Here is a 12,240-nt window from a genome sequence, read left to right on the forward strand (position 1 = left end):
AGTGTGTCACATCCACAGAGGGCCTCCCCACACCCCAACAAAAACATGGTTTCAGAACCCCACGCCCTGTGTGGATGGATCGGTGTCTCGCTTCCCCAGTAAAATAAAGCTCCATTGGGTCCTTGTCACCTCACACGCTGCCTGCTATGTGGCACGTGCTCAGAAAGTACTTACTGGATGCATGAACAAAAGTTGTGAAGGAAGGAGAAGACAAGCCAAGTGTATTACATGCTGACCACATCCCAGCTCTTTTAGGTACAGGATTCCTCAGCAATTGTGCCAGGTAGGAACCGGTTTTTCTTTCCGTTACAGACAGCCTGACTACAGCAGCTTAAACGAATACATTATGACTTGTCTCACACAACAAGAACTCCAGATTGGCATTTCAGGGCTGGTTTGACTGCTAACAGATGTCACCAAGATCTAGGCATTTTCTGAGTTTCTGGTCCTGCAAGTTGAGCAATACGACAGTCTTGTCAAGATGATAGTCACCGGATTTTCTACTGTGGTGTGAGCAGTAGATTGTTGCCTAAGCAGTAGGTTTGAAACTGTTCCTCCTTAAACAAAAAAGTTTTATTTTATTTGTGATGTACTGTCTGAGGAAAGAAGCAGAATGAATTCCGAGGATAATGGGAAAGACTTTCCTGAAGTGTCTGGTGATCCTTCAGTGTCTGTTTTCATTTAAGTCTCAGGAGTTAAAGCTGATAGAAAACTGTGTTGGAAGAGATTATTGACGGGTGTTACTGTAGGGTGACTGGTTGGCAGTTTCAGTAAGTGGTCGCCCTTCCCCAACGTCAATGTTCATAGATCTTTTCAAACATTTTCCAGGGAAGAATGTTCTGGTCTCTTTGGGTGGGGGATAAAAACCAGGCTGCCAGTGTTCTGGAACCAGGTGGAGGAGGTGTTGGGGAGGGGGCGGGGAGCACCTCTGTCTTACCGTTCAGAATGGACTTTGATTTAATACTCCTGCATTCAGTGAATTTCCTACCCCACCCGTCCTCTCTACCCAGTGTCTCAAAATTTACCTTTCCCAGGGAGTAAAATGTGCTGGGTGAGGTGGAGAAGGGGCAGCCCAGGAAGGGAGAAGGCCTTCATAAATGGCTTTTTAAAAGCCAGTCCTCCTGTTTTCATACTCCTCCATCCCCTGTTACATGGATACCTGGTGACTCCTGTTCCCAAGCTTTGTGACACAGGTGGGCTTACTTCCTGCCTCCTTCCACTCCCTGTTGCCCAGGTATGGCTTTTTCTGTGTCCTAATGTGATTAAGCTCCACCCACAGTTTTAGGTCCTTGTGTCCTGTTCTTAGTACTTGTGGAATTACACTTTTTCTGTCTCACCATTTCAGTGCAGAGGGAGGGAAAGTAAGAATGTATGTATTCATTCACGCGTGCTTAACTGGAAGTCTTGCATATATTATTTTTCTATAAAGTAGGATTGTACTGTACATCTGTCTTTGATCTCTATAAGATTCATTTAAGTAATTCAACATCTGTTGGATATTTAGCTGTTTCTCTCATGTAAATATGATAGGATAATGAAAATTTCTGGGAAAGAGAATCAATTTTCAAGGGAGTGAAGACTCTAGATTTGCTAAAATGTGCAAAGAACTTTTTTCAAAATATGTCCGTTTAATTTTCAGATTGTGAGCCATGCCTTTAGTGAAGAGGAACATCGAGCCCCGGCACCTGTGCCGGGGCGCCCTGCCCGAAGGGATTACCAGTGAACTTGAATGTGTAACCAATAGTACCCTTGCTGCTATCATCCGCCAGCTAAGCAGCCTGAGTAAGTCATCTTATTTCTAGAACAACGTTCTTCTGATTACCAATAACATTTTATTCATTTTAATATTAGCAAATTGATTTCAGTAGTTATGTGATTGTCCAAAGACAAGACTGGAGCTTTGAGGGAAAGAACCGCCTTCCCTTCCTCCTGCACGTCCCAGTGTGAATTAACTGACGCCCTCTCTCTGGTCTTGTGACACCAACTATATTTGATGAAGACGTTGTTAGAATTGACCAATTCACGGATTAATAGATGAGGCCAAATGTATGCATTTATAGTGGTGTTACACAAATTTTAAATGTGGATAAAATAATTAGTAGTTTTTTTTTAAAAACTCTTGAATTATTTTGTTAAACTTGGACAGGGCTGGTATTTAAAACATAATTATATTGAAAGTCAACTGTAACTGAAAAATAAAAAAATTTTTCAAAGTTAGGAAGTGTATATTATAAACAAATTTTTTCTCTAATGAATTGAACAGTTTAGATTAAAAAAATAAAATGTAATAATGAAAACTAGTTCATACATGTAATATACCTGGCACAGAAGATGCTTAATAAGTATTTGTTGATTGAATACTATTCCAAATGAATCAAAGAATAAAACCAGAAAGTAGTGAGATTTGCTCATTTTAACCTACTAAAAGTAAAAATGTAGGCACTGACTTCCAAATTGAAGCCATATTTGATTGTTCTATACGTACACTACCATCCATGTATGTATTATATTCATAGGTTATGTAAATATAAGCAAATACAAACTTAAGGAAGGACAGACTTTCTATTATTCTGATTTTGAACAATAATATGAAATACCCAAGGAATATTTCATGTTTTAAGGCTCAAATATGTGCAACAGTGGTTTTGCCATCAAAGCTCCTTGAAGTTGCAGTGTTTTTTCCCTAGCTTTTCCATTTATACCGTCATCTTGTTTTCTCACTTCATCCCACTCCTTTCTTTTCTGGTTTAGATGGTTTACACTGCATTTCGGGTGACAGGTTTTCACAGTTAAATTTTTCAGCAGCTCTGTTAATAACTAGAAAACCCTCCATGAAATTTCACATGCTGGTAGTCTCAACGACAGGAGAATGTTTCCTTAAAAAACTCAAGTACTTTTCTTTGTTTTTAAGAAGAAACACTCTGGATAGATAAGTATTTTTTAAAAGAATTGTAATGCATTATTACTCGTTAATTTTTAATATATCTGTAACCATTGGCTAAGGCACAAATAACTTGGAAATTACATAAATGTATTTTAAATTAGATTTCTGGAATCTAAAGTAATTACAATTGATTTTTGGTAGTGGTTGTTGAGAAAATGTATAAATTCGTATAATTACAGGAAGATACGTTGCAAATTATTGAAGAGTAAAATGTTTCTGAATGCAAAATTCATTATTTTTGTAAGAATGCTTTAGTCTCCTGTTTTTGTGGCTGAAATGTCTGTTGGCACAGAGTACAAGTGATGAAAACCCACACAAACTGTTCAAGTTTTAATAGTCGAGCTGTGTCTCATACTGTAATACCCAGCATTGTGTTATGTGGGTCGTGTTTATGGGACCTGCTTGGCGACTGTCTCTTGTAAGTGAAACGATCCACACAGTATATTTGTTCCTCATATACTCCACTTGTAGGCAGGATAATAACAGCCCCTCCAGACATGTCCACATCTTAGTCCTGGAACCTTCAGATATGCAGATATACATGGCAAGGAAATTAAGGTTGTTAGTCAGCTAACTTGAAAAACGGAGATTGTCCCAAATTCTCCCGGTGCGCCAGCATCATTACAGGGGTCCTTTAAATGTGGAAGGAGCAGGTGAAAGAATCAGTCAGAGTTCTGATGTGACGAAGACTCACTGGGCCGTTGCTGGCTCTGAGACGGAAGAGGAGGCCACAAGCCAAGGCATGCAGGCAGTCTCTGGAAACCGGATTCTCCCTGGAGCCTCCAGAAGAAACACAGCTCTGCCAACACCTCAGTTCAGGCCCCGGGAAACCCATTCGGGCTTCTGACCTCTAGAACTGTAAGATAATACATTGGTGTTGTTTTAAGCCACTGAATTTGTGGTGATTTGATGCAGCAGCACTAGGAAGCTAATGCACCGCTCAAGCCTCGGTTATGTTTTATACACATCGCCCACTGTAGCCTCAGGTGAGGCTGGTATCAAGGACAGTCAGCCTCCGTTAGGCTGCCTCGGTAGATCCCAGCCCTATTTCCACTGGAATCACTCGGGATTAAAACAAGACGCTGGGAATCCCTGCAGAGATTGTGACTGGAGTGTGCCCCAGAGATGTGGCCTCAGAAATTAGATACCATGCAGCTGGATTGAAAAGATGAGCTGAATCGGCCATATTCTTTCAGGAGGTTTGAACAAGAAACACAGTGAAATTGCTAGCTTATTATGGGCCCTCCTGCCACAGTGCCGCCTGGGACTGAAGAACTCATGATGGGACCTGTAAGCCGCAGTTGTGAAGGGAGGCAGAGCTTATGAGAAGGTAGAGGAAGCCACATGGTGAGGAAAGGCACAGGAACATGCAGAGAGAAACAGGAACTGAGCATGAGAGAGACCCCGGGGCCCAGAGAGGTGGAGAGCACCTGTCCTGGACTTGCAGGGGACACCTTTCCAGCGCCCGTTCAAGGGGCAGTGCTTGGGTGTCCTCAGAGCAAACCCTCTTCCTCCACTTTCCTCAAGTACATCTGTGCTCTCAACCCAAAGAGCCTTTCAGAAAGGGGAGTGTGGTGATATGTTTTAGACAGCTAGGGTACTAAGTTATTCATTGGTGGTAGAATAGCAAATTACTGATCCCCAAGGATTTATTTATTAGTGTTTACTCAGTACCCTTTTAGGTGTAACATACAGCGAATAAAATCAATTTGGTGCCTAGTTAGAAGTTTGAAAAGCATATACAGAGAGTGCCAAAAAAAATGTATATACATTTTAAGAAAGGAAAAAAACTATTAAAATTGTCATACTCAATATATACTGATAACAAAAGATGAATACAAGTCACACATATACATTTTTTGCACCCCCTGTATAATTGATGTGAATATGGTCATAAAAAAGGAAATGTATGAAATTATTATGACCTGCTACAATACTAGCACATAGTAAATGACACCTACATTGGGGTGAATCTTCAGTTTTTGTGGGGTTTTCCACTGAGTAAGAAATATATTATAAGAGATGAGGTAAGCCATGTGCAAAATTTTTTTATGATCTAAAATTGTTAGGGAGAATTAGAATTTAAAAGAATGATTTTGTTATTTTCTAATTTTGTAATTATCAGGTATTTTTAAAGTGAAGTTTTAGGAATGCATGAATCTGTCATATTAAAAGTCTTTTACTGAGTATTAATTCCCAAGATAATATGAAAACAATCTATTTTTTTTCCGTTGAGTATCTGACCATTATTCAGTAGGTCCAGATAAGAATGGGTCATCTTAATCGTCCCCACTTCCCTGCTCACCCTCCCAGCCCCCGTTACACCCCGCCCCATCCCCCAGATTAGAGACAGATGAGGTACAGTTATCTGAACTTCCTGTAGATGATACAGAGAGAGACTAGACTTTGTCCGCAAATGCCATCTGGGGGGAATATTAAGGATATGACCCTAGACTGGTCTTACCTGCCTGAGCAGCTAGGATTTGCCCTGGCAGACCTTCTGTGGTAATCCAGAGTAACTGATTCTCTGGTGGGTCTAGGGAAGGAAAGCAGACCAGGAGCCCAGAAGGAATTTCTTTGATCTTTTTCAAAATGGAAGACTAGCAATTGAGGCCCTGGATCACCAGATGGTTCTGTGTCTCATCTGGGGGCAGTTCAGGGTGGCGAGGATGGAGGTGATGCATAAAGCCAGAAAAGAATCTGTAGATACCAAATAGACCTCTGAAGCCCCTACAACTCTACATAGACTTGGGGGAATCTCTAGGTTTTTTACCAGTTACTATGTTCACATTACATCCAAGTTAGATGTTTGATTTTAAAGGGCCAGAAATTCTGTCAGCATTGGATTTTTACCAGGCTTTTCAGGGAATTGAAATCTTTCCAATGAGAAAATATTGATTATTGGTATTGAGTTTAGGAAGAGTCATAGAAATGAAGGCGGAAATTTGTAAATTTAAATAGGCTTACAGTTAAAGAAAAAGGATCAAAAGCTTTCAAAGCTTTATCCAATGGGAGAAAATTTAGTCTTCAGTCATTTTCAGATTTTTTCTTCTTTTACTATTAGCGACTCCTAATATGAGATCTTCAGGGACTGGGAGGGGGAAGGAAAGCCACTTTTTAAAACAGTTTTGGTGAATAGTGTATTAAAAAAAAATCCTTGATTTTTCTAGCTATGGAATATTTCTATTTTTTACCTCAAATGGCAGTTTAGCGTAGCAATTAACATTAAATCAGGAGTGCTTTTTTTTCATTTTCCTTGATTAATAATCTGAATGTTCTTGTTCCCATCAGCTAGTTGCTCAATTAAAATTACAGTATCTTGCAATCACATTCCTACTGATATTATAATGTGATTTTAATATAATTTGCTTTAAAAAGGAAATGAGAACGTAGGGCATTTGCACCAAGGTTCACACAAGTTCTTTTTAATACCTCATAGGTTGCTTTTTACCCTTCTCTTCTCTTTGCTCTTGGGATAATAGCTGTCTTCCTTTTCCCCTTTTTAAGTCCCCCAAGATATCACAAAGGAAGGAGTTAGAACTTTAGTGCACCCCAAGGTTTTTGGTTATAATTGATGGTACTAATAAGATAATACATACACTTTTGTAGCCTATACTCAATATATAGTAGACATATTTGTTGATTCTTCTAAGACACATTTTTTAATAGCTAGAATTTATAGTATTATATTGATATGCCCTAATTATTTAACCATTTTCCTACTGTTGGACATATACATTGTTTCTTTATTTGGGGCACTATCATAAATTCTTCTATAAAATTGGTATAGACACCTCTCTTTATTTCTTGCATCTTTTACTTTTAAGATTTCTTAGATATTACAAATCATCAAACTTCCTCATAAAGAGCAAAGATAGTTCTTATAAATGGCCCAAAATTTTGAGACTCCATTAATTTTAAATATGCCTCTTCATTGAAAAAAATTACTATAAAATTGATTTTTCCATTTTTTTATATTTCAAGTAATTGTGTAAGAGAAAGGAAATCTGTTTTCTTCTCACAGATTTTAATAAGTGATTAATATTTTAACTAATACTCCTTCTGGTGCACATTATGTTTCATATCAAATCAAATGCTGAAACGACATAAAAATGCTTCCTTAACAGACTGCACTATATAATACATTTGCTTTATGTAATTGGATCTGAAGTTGGAAGTTGTATGAATCGATTATATCAAGTACAGTTCTAGGCAGAAGAGAGATTTAAATATTTTTAAGGCATGCACTGAACAGATTTCTTGGATGTTTTTAGTTAAATAGGATTTTGGTAGGGAAAGGGGAGATACAAAGAAATAGATGACAAGTATTTTCCCATGCAGGTCAAGGCTAAGGTTAAGGGTATGTTAAGAGAAAATGTATTGATGTACCTGAACAGAAGTTTATTGGAAGAAACAGCAGGAATTTTTAAAAATTTAATGCTTCAAACTGAGATATTTGCATTTCTCATGGACAAAAATAGAAAGCCCGTGAAGGGAGGTAAGAAGCGATATATACATTGGAAACTAAAAGTTATGTCAGCAGTAGAGTTGGAGACAAGGGTCACAACAGTTTCCTCCCCACCCAAGGCAGGATTGTTGGTAATTCAAGCCCTTTCCCAGGCCATTGTTTGATCTAGTATATCAGAAATACTTCCTTACAGGCTTTATAGGTGTAATTATGAGTTAGGTTGTTTTTCATGCCTCCCTTCCCTAGATGGGTTTCAACACAGCAGGATCTAAACATAGAATAATTCTTAAGAGTACAAATTGGAGAGTCAGCCAAGTCTGAATATTCAGTCCTGCCTTAGTGGTAAAGCATCTTAAGTGATTTATAGATGTTTTTCTGCTTGTTTTAGTTTACATTGTTATTAAAGCAGACCATCTAAAAACTTTGAAGGATGATTTTAAGGTTTTTAAATATTTTTCTAGAAATTAACTCTGATCACTCTCATATCAGGTACACGATTGTGATTATCAGCTGCTTAAAGTAGTATCCTTCTGTAAAGCATGCCCTTTTATAGGAATAAACATTCTCTACTTCAGTCTGAATCTGTGGAAGCAAAACCACAGGTAAGGGGGGACTACCTGTATATATACCAGGAGTGCCAAAAAATGTACACACATTTTAAGAGGTGTTATCTATATATTACTTTTACAAGGTGAATTGAATTGCGGTTGCAATGTGTAGTATGACGTTCACTCAAAACATGGCGTTAATCAAATGAATGCTAGCGTCACTATGTGACAGGCAGGACATCAAAGAAAATGTTGGAAGCATGGTTGTCATTTGAGGAGCACAAGACCATTTTGAAGTGGTATTTGGAATTAGAGAACTCTGTGGAAGTACAATGTGATGATGCAACAGAACCTCCAACTTAACACCCCTTGACTTCTACCTATGGGGGACTTTAAAGGATGTGGTGTACTGTAGAAAGCCAACTACAATGGTGGTACTTCGGGAAGAAATTGAAACGGCATGTGCAATGATACCAGTAGACACTTTGGTCAACATTGCTCAAACAGTAGTTCACCATAATCAGAAATGTCTGGACGCTGATGGTAACCACTCTGAGCACCTCTTGTAATTGCAGAAGTCAGACATGACTTGTATTCATCTTTTGTTATTGCTATATATTGCGTACTACAACTTTAATACATTTTTTTCCTTTCTTAAAATGTGTATACATGTTTTTGGCACTCTGTGTATATGTGCGCGCACAGCACACACACAAAGTGGAATACTATTCAGCAATGAGAAAGTAGGAAGTCCTGTCATTTGTGATGGCATGGATGAACATAGAGGACGTTCTGCTAAATGAAATAAGTGAGACAGAAAGAGACAAATACTGTGTGATGTAATTTATATGAGGAATCTAAAAATAAGTTGAACTCATAGAATCAAGAGTAGAATGGTTATTACTAAGGGAGAAGCTGGGGGCGGTGGGGGAAATGGGAGATGCTGGTCAAGGGTAGAAGCCTTCAGCTATGATATGAATAAGTTCTGAGGATCTAATGTATAGCAAGGTAACTATAGTTTAAAATACTGTGTGGTATATTTGAAATTTGCTAAGGGAGTAGATCTTAAGTGTTCTTACTGAAGTGATGATGTATTAATTAACCTAATGATGGAAATCATTTCACAGTGTATGCATATCAAATTATCACATTGTACATTTTAAATATATACAATTTTATTTGTCAATTATAACTCAATAAAGCTGGAAAAAAGTTGTATGACTGTAGAACACCCCCCATACAGACACACCTTACTAACATCACTATAGACCTACATACCCCAGGTTCTTTTACCCACCTAATGACTGGCTTTCAGTAAAAAAAAAAAAAAAAAAAAGTTAAAAGGCAAATTACAAAGCAAAAAAAAAGTTTGAAGAGACAGAATAAGCATCAGAACCAGGTTGAGATGTGGCAGGGATGTTGGAATTATCAGACCATGAATTTAAAATAAATGTGATTAATATGCTAATGAAAAAGTAGAGAACATTCAAGAACAGATAGGTAATGTGAACAGAGATATGGAAATTCTAAGAAAGAATAAAAAAATACATTGAAGGAGAGAATGAACAAGGTAAACAACATGCATGAAGAAATAGGGAACTTCAACAAAGAAATTGGAAACTATTAAGAAAAAAAAGAAAATGCTACAACTGAAAAATACAGTATCAGATATAAAGAATTCACTTGATGGCCTAACAGCAGACCGAGCATAAGTGGAAGGGATCAGTGAGCTTGGAGACAAGTCAATAGGAATTATCCAAACTGATTCACAGGAGAAAATGGATAAGGAAAAGAAAGTAACAAAGCATTCAAAATATAGGATGATATCAAATGGTCTAACACATATGGAATTGGAGTTCCAGAAGAAGAGGAGAAAACGAGGATAAAGCAGAAGAAATATAGATAAGAATTTTTTAATATTAATGATAGATATCAACCAAACGGATCCAAGAAGCTCAGCAAATTTCAGGTAGTGTAAATTAAAGAAAACCATATCGAGTCACATCCTAATATTTCTAAAAGAAGAAAGATAAAGAGAAAATCCTAAAAGAAGCAAGAGGAAAAAATAGGGAGGGAACAATGTTAGGATTGACAACTGACTTAATCATCAGAAACAGTGGAAACCAGAAAACATAAAAAAAGTGTCAAAAGAAGAAAATTGTCATTCTATAATTCTATAACCAGTGAAAATATCCTTCAAAAATGAAAGTGAAATAAAGACATTTTATTCAGATAAAATCTGAGAGAATTAGCCTTTGGCAGACCTGCAGTACAAAAAATGCAAAAAAAAAGAAATTTTTTAGGCTGAAAGGAAATGATATCAGATGGTAGCTTGGATCTGCAAGAAGGAATAAAGGTCATCAGAAAGATGATTAAAAATTATATATTTATATCTATTTGTTGAAAAGACTACATACAAAGCTTGTATCATACACAGACAATATGTCACGTGATGATAAGCATTATGAAGAGAATACGACAGGAAGGGAATACAGTGGTAGGAGGAGGTTGGTACTTAGATGGTCACTAAAGGCCACCTGAGTGATAAGGGAACCATACGGGTATCTGGGGAAGGAACCGTCCAGGCAGAAGCTGAAACACACCTGGGTGGAGAGCAGCATCAAGGAGGCCAGCAAGACTGAGAGCCCTGTGAGTGGGAGAAGGGGGCACAGAAATAAACATCTTTCCCTTCAGGGGTGAGCGACTAGAGCGAAGCAGGGGGGTCAGACGGGAGCTCCTGCAGAGCAGTGGGGACCACAGTGGCTGGGACTAGAAGGGCAGCAGTGGGGTGCTAACAGGTGGCAGATTTCATACATATTTTGGAGATATCGGGTATGAGAGAAAGGAAAGACAAAGCAAAAGCAGGTGGAAGGGCAGCGTTCCCATTTGCTAATAGATAGAGAAGAGGGAAAGAGGGAGGAAAGAGATCGTTAATTCACTGTTAGACATGCTGCGTCTGAGAAGACTAGCAGGAAGCCAAATGAAGATGCCCAACAGGCAGTTGGATATACAAGTTTGAAATCTAGGGGACAGGTCTGAACTGAGGACACAAACTTGGAAGTCTCAGGTGAGCCTGAGTAGCTCAGCAGTCCCGCTATAATTCCTGTGTTATTAGTTTTCCTGTACCTAGAGTGCCTATTTCATATCATCTCTTTCCACCTCAAACTTGCCCACTGAGCTGATGACTTTGCTTCTAGTTTCACTGGGAAAATAGAGGAGGACAAAACACCCCTTCTCTGATGTGCCTCTGTACCCCCCCGTGTGCCTTGCTCACCCTCCCTTAAAATGGTGTCTGTTCCGGTTTCTATCTAAAGCGCTGAACCCACACCTTCATGCTCATCCGTTTACCTTCTCTCTCCCCTGCATCATCTTTCCCTCTCTGTTTGCATCATTCCCACTAAATGTGAATACGTATGTTGAGAAATCTTCCAACTTAAACCTGAGATCATCCTTTACTTACAGCTGCATTTTTTGCTCCCCTGTGTAGCAAGATTCCTTGAAGAGACCATTCATATCTTCACTGCCTTTACTTTCCTGATTGTCTCCCGTCTCCATTAAAGTTTTGTCCCATCCATTATTGAAACTGCTTGTCAGCAATACCAATGACTTCCGTGTTGTCAAATCCAGTGCTCAGTCTGTCTTATACTTGATGCATTAACGGCGTTTGACTCAGTTGATAATTTACTTTTTCTGGAGAAACTTCCTTTACCTGGCTTCTGGGCCAGCACACTTGATGTTTCTCCTGCCTCACAAGCTTTTCTCCTAGTCCCCGTTGATGGCTTTCCCAGCCGCTCCGTGCTGGAGTGCTCCAAGCCAGGCCACTGACACCCTTCTCTGCCATTCCCACTCACTAGGCCATCTCATCCGGTCCCATGGCCTGAATGTACTATCTTTACACAGGCTTCCAAGTTTGTGTCCTCAGTTCAGACCTGTCCCCTAGATTTCAAACTTGTATATCCAACTGCCTGCTGGGCATCTTCACTTGGCTTCCTGCTAGTCTTCTCAGACGCAGCATGTCTAACAGTGAATTAACGATCTCTTTCCTCCCTCTTTCCCTCTTCTCTATCTATTAGCAAATGGGAACGCTGCCCTTCCACCTGCTTTTGCTTTGTCTTTCCTTTCTCTCATACCCGATATCTCCAAAATATGTATGAAATCTGCCACCTGTTAGCACCCCACTGCTGCCCTTCTAGTCCCAGCCACTGTGGTCCCCATTGCTCTGCAGGAGCTCCCGTCTGACCCCCCTGCTTCACTCTAGTCGCTCACCCCTGAAGGGAAAG

General features: G+C 39.0%; 1 protein-coding gene across 7 annotated transcripts in view; it reads left to right on the plus strand.

Annotated features, from left to right (window-relative positions):
* WASF3 (WASP family member 3) overlaps positions 1 to 12,240 on the plus strand; it is a 136,325-nt gene that overhangs the window by 92,526 nt on the left and 31,559 nt on the right. For all 7 annotated transcript variants that reach the window (XM_019651462.1, XM_019651461.1, XM_019651459.1 and 4 more), the window contains one exon: positions 1,640 to 1,782. In XM_019651462.1, coding sequence (XP_019507007.1) covers positions 1,650 to 1,782 — 133 coding nt within the window. In that variant the 5' untranslated portion in view covers positions 1,640 to 1,649. The remainder of the gene's footprint in view (positions 1 to 1,639; positions 1,783 to 12,240) is intronic.

The sequence above is a fragment of the Hipposideros armiger genome, unplaced genomic scaffold, assembly GCF_001890085.2.
Source record: "Hipposideros armiger isolate ML-2016 unplaced genomic scaffold, ASM189008v1 scaffold_160, whole genome shotgun sequence".
Lineage (NCBI taxonomy): Eukaryota > Metazoa > Chordata > Mammalia > Chiroptera > Hipposideridae > Hipposideros > Hipposideros armiger.